This window comes from Eurytemora carolleeae, unplaced genomic scaffold (assembly GCF_000591075.1).
Source record: "Eurytemora carolleeae unplaced genomic scaffold, Eaff_2.0 scaffold109, whole genome shotgun sequence".
Classification (NCBI taxonomy): Eukaryota; Metazoa; Arthropoda; class Copepoda; order Calanoida; family Temoridae; genus Eurytemora; species Eurytemora carolleeae.
In genome coordinates this window covers 9,955-18,437 of record NW_019396229.1, presented here as the reverse complement: position 1 = coordinate 18,437, position 8,483 = coordinate 9,955, and the positions used below count along the sequence as shown (strand labels likewise).

The following is an 8,483-nucleotide window of genomic DNA, read 5'->3' as shown; positions in this document are numbered from 1 at the left end:
AGAGGATTTCGAGGTGGCTCTGGCGAAAATGAGGAAAATGTGACTTGGCCGCGAAATTGTCATGATTGGCCTTCCTTCCCTCGTTCCACTGTCTTCTACTTCCAATTGTGTAGATTGTCGTCTTCCTTTATTTTCTAATAAAAAATGTCTCTTAAAACTTTGTTATTTGAAACTGATATAAATGTTTCTTTATCTACTAATGTTTAGAGAATATTTTAATAAGTATAAAAGCAAGGAGTTAAGTTAGAAAAGAATGATGTGGAATTTTGTATTGGAGATTGTAGTAAAGAGAAATTCTTTGTAAATGTGGAGCAGACTTTATATTGATAGTAAACAGTAGAATAAGATAATCATAGACATGAGATAGAGATAACGGGGTTGCCCACATTAGATTTGCTTTAGATGTAACTGTAGAGATTTTAGATTTTTTAGTATTTTAAAATCTATAATAAATGTTTTAAATTATTGTGCTCTGGTATTACAAATGTTTTAAGTCATTATAAAGGGTAGTTTGTGTATAGAGGTGAATAGGATTAATAAAACGACTCTTTATGTCGTCTTTTCCTTGCCAAATCTTACATTGATAGAAGTTTATAGTCACATATTTACAGAGGATCTAGAGTATTTAGACACCTTAAGGTCGGATTTAACAATTTTGCATGTTAAAACCGATATGGGAAATATACCACGTGCCTCCCTATAAAGACAAGCAGTAGCTAGGTTCGTTTTTTAACTTAAACGGTTTTTTGGACTTCTTGAAATCTTAGAAGTACATTTTCAAAAATTGTTTAAATTCAATATTCTTTTTTATTTACTATTAGAGAAAATTTTTGCTTAGTTTTGAAATATTAAACATTCACATTTACAAGTTCAAAGTATTTGTGTGGTGCGCCTTTACAAGTTCAAGAACCTTAATTTCTAATTAAATGCCTATTACCACCTGCATGTATGGATAACAGGCTTTAGAGAACTAATTTCTAAAAAGTCAGTTTTTCTGAGGTCACCCAGTAAAATCTGGGGGAAATAATGATGACAAAAATTTGGTCGAAAAGTAAACATATATTTTAAAAATTTGATCCTATAAAATTAGAAATACTGTTATAAGAAATAACAATTGGAAAATTATCATAATGTAATAAATATTCGAAAATTATAACTTTAATATAAATATATAATTCGTTAAATTTTTATAATTTTTAGAAAAAGAAAACTTATTTTAAAGGCCGCTTGTTGGCTGGAATGAGTAAGTATTAGAATCACAGGAAGTCAAGTCTGAGTAAATATAGTTAGATAAATGCATTGTTTGTAATTAGGAATTAGAAGAGTGTAAATTGTAAATGTTTTTTTTCCGAACTAAATAATGTGTCTAGAAACGAAAACAGAGAAGTTAACATATCTTTTATGGATTTTTTCTTATTTGAGCAGATTTTGTGAAGACAACACGAAGCAGCATAGTTGTTTGGTTTTCAGATAACAGGTTTTCAAGAGCAGCTGATTTGAAAACAGCAGGAAGCAGCATAGTTGTTTGGTTTTCAGATAACAGGTTTTGACTGGATTTAATGAAAAATCTGTCCAGGCTTCTGTTGCATGTACTGCTGCTTCTGTTTTATGTACTGCAGCTCTTCGTAGATTTACTGGAGCTTCTCTCTAATGATATTCTCTAGAACCACAGCATCAGCAGCAAACTTCCTGATACCCTACAAATATATCATATTAAAGAGATTGTTGGCGTAAATTAAGCCAACTAGCAGGTATCAATATTCTCAATTTTGAATAATTTTTACCACGTTGTTTATTAATTTGACGCTTATTCTAGGAATTACGGATTATTGTAGTTTTGCAAGTTTCTCGATTGCTTCCGTCTTCGAAATAAGCGCGCATATTATCGCGTTAAGCGTTTTGACGTGCATTTATAGTGTATACGCAAAAAAGTGTGACATAAATTTGTAAATACATTGAAAAATGTTTTTAAGACGTCTAACACCTAAGAGCGTAGTGTCCATACAAATTCACGTATTTTCCCACTCAGTTCGTAAATAATTAAATTAAATTTAAAACTACTCATTCAAATATACCTTACAATTGTGGAATTCAATTTTATGTATTCGTATATAATTGATAATTCATATTATTTTTTAAATTAAAAAAAAAAATATTATGAAATATCAACTATATGCGAATGCATCGAATTGTATATGACAATTGTTTGTTGTAATGTATACATGTGAATTGATATGCATGAAAATAATTGAATTATTTACGATCTGAGTGGAAAAATCTACGTAAATTCCTATAGGTCCTGAGCTCTTCGGTATGAGTCGTTTTTAATAATTATCTCCTTATAGACGTAACAGTTAAAGTAAAATTAGTAGTGATCTATATCGAATTCTATTCGAGGTCAAACTATACCCTATTTCATTTTTTTTTTGCAAAAACTCCCTTTAACAATTAATATTAGATCTAGTTCTAACCTCACTGAGCTTGTTAACAGCCATCTCGTCCTCGTTATGAAGCCAACGGAAGCCGGCCTCGTCAAGGTTCAGTCTCGGAACCTCCAGGCTCTTCGCAGCTTCGGCATTCAACTTCACGGGCACAGGATCCTACAATTAGTGTTTAACTTACAATTTAATACGGTTTTCAAAAATCAAGTTTTATTGGAAAAACAAGAAAACTATTAGAAGTATCGTTTGGACCAATTTTTCTGTTAGAGTGTAATTAAAATAAAAGTTTTAGAACCTACTAATTTTAAATATATTTAACTTGATATTTCCAATTAGTTGAGTTTTGCATTTCAATATTATCTTTTTTGATCGATAAATTGGCTCAAACTGAATTAAAAAAAGCTTTCCATTTAAATTGATTAAATATTTTACTAAACAAAAAATCTGAAAAATACTTTTAACCCCGCCGTCAATTTTAATTTTAAAAACAGACTACATTTTTGAGATCCCAAGGATAGAAGATTCTGTACCAGTTCAAAAATTGTCTTTGATATATTCAAAAAAAATGAAATAGAACTAGTTGAGTATTTTATCATTAGTGTCCCAAAGTTTTTGTAACTGTAACTCATATATAACCCACCTTCAAATTATCAAGTTCCTCCAGTAGACTTGGAGATATGGTCAGCAGATCACATCCGGCCAGAGCCAATACTTCACCTTAATATTAACTTACTTCAATAGGTTTAAAATCATTGCTCATTACACTTAAACAGTGCTAAGGATCCATTTAGTTTTTATCCGGATCCAGATTCAGAAAAAATGGATCCGGATTCAGGTCATGAACATTTCTTTAAAATTTAATGATTTTTCTAGAGAAAGAAGATTTTTAAAATTATTTTTCTTCTTTTTTTTCGCTTATTTCTATGCTCTCACAAGTGTTCATTCAGAAATAAAAATAAATTTTTAATGGATTTGGGGTTTGAGAGAAAAATAAAAACAGACATATTTCTCAATATTTTGAAATTTATAACTAATATGTGCATAAAATGTGCCTTGAACATTTTTACACAGATATCATGCATTAATTGTACAATTACAAATTACAGCCACATTTCTTAATTTCTAAAAAAAAGAATTAAAACATTAATCATTACACTATTTTCTGAATAATAAATAATAAATAATTTATAATAAATTTAAATCCGGTATTTCTTTTCTACGAAACAAAAATCCCCAAAATGTCGCCAAAAAATAATCTCTTATGCACTTTCTTTACTGTGTTCTCCCTAACAATGTGCCGTAAACCCCCATACCTCTTTCTAAACAACAGGAACCTCCGCTGATTATCTATCTTTCTTCACCTAACCTGAGACTGAATTCAATAAATTTGAACTGCTCACCACCAGCTCAAATTTGAATCGCCGAATCAAATTCTTCCTGAGGCCGGATTTAAACTAAGTCGGGGCTCAAATATGGTTGGTTCCACATAAAATTGTATTTAATTTTTAAGATTTAGGCTGGCACTCAATTGAAACCGTGTTTGGGGTATTTCATACGCGGCTTAAATTCATTAAATTCGGAAACCGAATCTTTAACTTTGAATCAGTGGTTAAAGGGGGGGGGCCACAAAACGTATTACTCTCCGGAAAATTTAAACAGTGGTTAAACATAACTTAGAATTGTCGTAGGAGGCTGATTTTTTGCATGCAAACTCAGAATTATGTATATTACATGCAATTTTTGGTTTTGAAGGAATCTGAGCAAAAGTGCGCGCGCGCGCGAGCTTTTTGTGAAAAAATGCGACTTTTTTGACAGTAAATCATTGCATGTAATATACATAATTCTGAGTTTGCATGCAAAAAATCAGCCTCCTACGACAATTCTAAGTTATGTTTAACCACTGTTTAAATTTTCCGGAGAGTAATACGTTTTGTGGCCCCCCCCCTTTTGAACCAGCAGTAGGTAGTTTAGCGAAACAACTCATTAATTAATTAATTAACACAATTTATTAAATTTTGTCCCTGACTAGTATAATTACAGTAGGTCATTCACCACTAAAATCCACTATTTCTTCGGTCAGTGTAGTTTAGGGAGGGTTAGGAGGGGAGGGGGTTACCTGTATTTCTGAAGCTAGCTCCCATAACAACAGTCTTGTATCCATGCTGCTTGTAGTAGTTGAATATCTTGGTCACAGACAGAACTCCGGGGTCGTCAGTAGGACCGTAGGTTTGTCCTACACAAACATATTTTATCATGAGGCAGGCTCATTTCAAAACAATTTTGACAACCCATATATAATTTAGCAAGCATTTCATTTCTAATCACAGAGGTATTCTTTTATACATCCTGTACTGGTGTTCATTCAAACAAAACGTAGCGTCAATCCGTAGAACTCCCCCCCCCCTGGGGGGAGGGAGTTCTAATCAATTCAAACTGTGGCAATTCAAGTTGGAAAGAGCTAGTTCAACTTGTTCTCGAGTTCAAAAAATATGTTTTTCTTTAATGCACAATATTTGTTGGTAACCTTTACCTGTTTTAGCTTTATAATAATCCATAATCCGACCAACAAAGGGAGATATTAAAGTTACCCCCGCCTCAGCACATGCAACAGCCTAGATAATTAATACAAAATCAGGGGTGTATATTTTATTAAAAAATGATTTTCGCTAAATTAGGAAAAATAAATAATGAAATTATTGAATAAAAAGTATCAAAAGGATGAAAACTTGTCTTATAATGAACAATTTTTCATTTTCCCCCAAAGATAATCAACCCCCCCCCCCCCCCCGGGACGAAATTCTTAAAATGTTTAATTTCATGATAATAAATATGATACATATGATTTTTCGGCCAGTTTCAACAATACAAAAATTAATTAGGGCAAATTCCTCATTTCAAGATCTCAACCGAATAAAAAAAAACCTTGCAGATTTCAAGAAATACCTGCGGACCAAAGTGGTATTTACCTGGGCAAAAGAGAAGAGAAGGGTAAGATTGCAGTGAATTCCATGCTTACTCTCTAGTTCTCTAGCTGCCTAAATAAAAATCCCGAGTTAGCATTTTAAATGGTCTCATAAATGATAATAAACCACGAGACAATATTTTTTCTCCCTGAATCCGGATTAGAATGACTATCCACGATCACAAAAATCAAATATTTTGTTCCATTCAAGTAAATCACTAATGCTAACAACTGAGATTGGGAAAACTCTCCCGGATGGTCAATCCAGTTTTAGAACAATAATTAGAAGGGAAACTATTATTTTTAACTTTAATAAATTATTTTAATTAAATTTTACAATATTTTCAAATATTTATAAACTATCAGATAAAAATATTTCTTGTTCTTCATTTTCTACTTGTTTGTACATCTTTCATACATCTTACATCTTTTAATCAAAAAAATTCTAATCTGTTCTAGTTTCTATTGTTGGGACAAAAATATCCAAAAAAAATTACTTAAAAAGAGAAAAGAAAAGCCAAACCATAAAAAATATTTAAAAAAAAAATTAACTCGACCAAGAAGAAAAAGAAAAAATGTTCTTTATTTTCAATCTTGATGCACTAGATATTCGTAAATATTGAATATAATATTTTCTGTACATTAATGTGACATATGCACCCTTAAAAATATTATGACAACAATATGAAATTTTCTTACTCCGCCAGGAGTCCTGAAAATAATCCAAACATAAACATATATCAGCTTATTTTTGATAAAAAGAATAGAAAAAGGATGTCCTTGTAATTAGCCACTTTACAGGAAAGAACTATTTTAAAAAAGATCTTGCTTATTTCCGAACCATGTATTTTTTTGAACTAGCTGATAATCTGACTTTCTTTTCTCGGAGCTCTCGATGTTGATTTCTTGGGGGCATGGTGTGGGGGGGGGGGAAAGTGAGCAAGTCACTTTACACTTTTCTCTCCCCCCCTGGCATTACTTGCTCATGTTGGGGAAAACTATTAAATTACCTGAATACCCTCCCAAGTGGAGCTAAGCTTGATGAGAACCCGTTCCTTGCTCACCCCAGCCTTCTCGTACATGGAGATCAACTTCAGAGCTTTCTCTATCTATACATTATACAATTATATGTACAGGGAGGAAGAACTATCAGGAATAAGACCTGAATTTATTAAGGAATGAAAACGTAATTTTATGTGACCCACAATATATAAAACGGCATATCCGACTCACAGCGGTTCCCTTAAAAGCGCTGTCTGATCTGGAATGACCGAGATAATCATTTTATTTGTGGTTTTCCACACAAGAGACTTGAAAGATTTCTTGCAACGGAATCAATTAAAAGGTTACTGCTGTAAATCGGGCATAACCTTCTTTATCTGAAAGGTCACTTAAAATCACGACAAAAGTCCTTTTTAAGATTGTGATCATGGGTATATATTCTCTTAAAAAGGCACCTACCCGGACAAAAGGAACGAGCGCGGAACGCCAAACAATAAAAATATATGTTTTTCTTTTTATATTTATTTTTTTGAAATTGTTGCCTAATAAATTATTTGATTTTTTTTTTCGTGCTGATTTGGAATAAATGTATGGGTGAAAATAAATGAATTATTGGCCGGGTAAATAAACAAAAAGAGAAAATAAACCCGTCAGTATGATATTGGGTTCCCGGTTCTAGACATTAGTTAGCCCTTTAATTAGTTGAAATGATGCCATTGAGGATTAAAAATAGAATTTTTCAAATATATTTTAATGTAATGTATAGTGTATACTTTTCATACCTGCCTCTCTTTGTCGAAAGAGAGCCTCGCGTCGACCTCAGTCGACACCCTGCCCTCGACAACCTTCAGGATTTCAGAACCAAACGCGACAAAAAGTTTGTCCATGGCAATCTCAACCTAAGAACATTCTGTCAAAGAATATGTGAGGAAAAATGTAAATTTATTGCTAACTTATTGATATTTCTATGGGAACTAATATGATTTTTACGGAAAATAAGAAGGTAATACAATACCACAAGAATGAGAACCTTTAAGATCCAAAATTTCGAACTGTAAGGGAAAAATTAAAAGGGGGTATAGGCTGAAACCTAAGCATTTTAGGAGTTGATCAAGACCCATAAGAGTTCTATCTGATGTTCCTGTCTCGAGAAATTGATGTAGAACTGTGTCAAATTAAAAAAAAATTATACATATATAAAATTTTTTGTATAAAAATCGTAGGTTTAAACAGATCATATTCAGCAAATACGCAAAAGTCTGAAAACTTAGGTTTGCTCTTATTATCATTTGAATTTAATAATTTTTCATTTTTAATAGATATAATTGATAGTATAATTATCATTTAATATGTACATATCACGTGACCAGAACTCCCACCCATGGCAGTGCAGTATCATGGTTATGTGTCTCCTCTGAACCCCTTTCATTTTTTCTTTACAGTCCATTCAAGAGAAAACAAAACTGTTTTATGTTTCAAAAACTTACTTTTCTTTGACGTGCATGAGATGCAGTGTCTAAAAGCAAAAAGGTGAAATGCTAACTAACCTGTTCGTCAAGAGTAGCTCCAGCTTTAGCTTCCTCAAGAGCTGCGTCCACAACACTCTAAAAAAGGTAAAATAGAAAAGAATGAACTGATTATTCACCTCAAACTTAAAAGGACCTCACTAGTCTCCTGGAGTTAGTAATAACTCTTGTAATAATAGAGATAAATGGTGCTAACTTTGCACCTATATTCTTTTAATCCATAAGGGGCATAAAAATATTTCAAATTTTTTTTTTCTTAATCAGGGGCGTAGAAAGGGGGGTATTTGGCCCAAAACAGGTATTTATATATATAAATATTTTTTTGCCGATGTATCATTAGTTTTCAAGATTTTAGGCCTGAAAGAATATTAGACCATGACAAAATAGTCTAACAAGGACAGATTCAGCTTGCAGGAGGAGTCCTGTATGGTTCAGGGGCTAAAAAGCCAACAGTCAGGGGGGTCCTTTGATCCACATCAGCCTCCTGAAAAATGAAGAGGAATCAGTGCCAATAATGCAAAATTAAATAAAAAAAGGCAAGTAAAATTCTAA

At 32.3% G+C, this 8,483-nt stretch overlaps 1 protein-coding gene across 1 annotated transcript; it reads right to left on the bottom strand.

Annotated features, from left to right (window-relative positions):
- Positions 1-1,039: 1,039 nt before the first annotated feature.
- On the bottom strand, positions 1,040-8,033 carry LOC111698772 (transaldolase). The gene is made up of 9 exons (XM_023469201.1): positions 7,953-8,033; positions 7,188-7,304; positions 6,414-6,512; positions 5,408-5,476; positions 4,972-5,053; positions 4,558-4,674; positions 3,082-3,158; positions 2,472-2,600; positions 1,040-1,697 (listed from the first exon to the last, which is right to left on the bottom strand). The coding sequence occupies exons 2-9, from the start codon at positions 7,290-7,292 to the stop codon at positions 1,632-1,634; spliced, it is 744 nt and encodes a 247-aa protein (XP_023324969.1). The 5' UTR covers positions 7,293-7,304; positions 7,953-8,033; the 3' UTR covers positions 1,040-1,631.
- Positions 8,034-8,483: the final 450 nt, after the last annotated feature.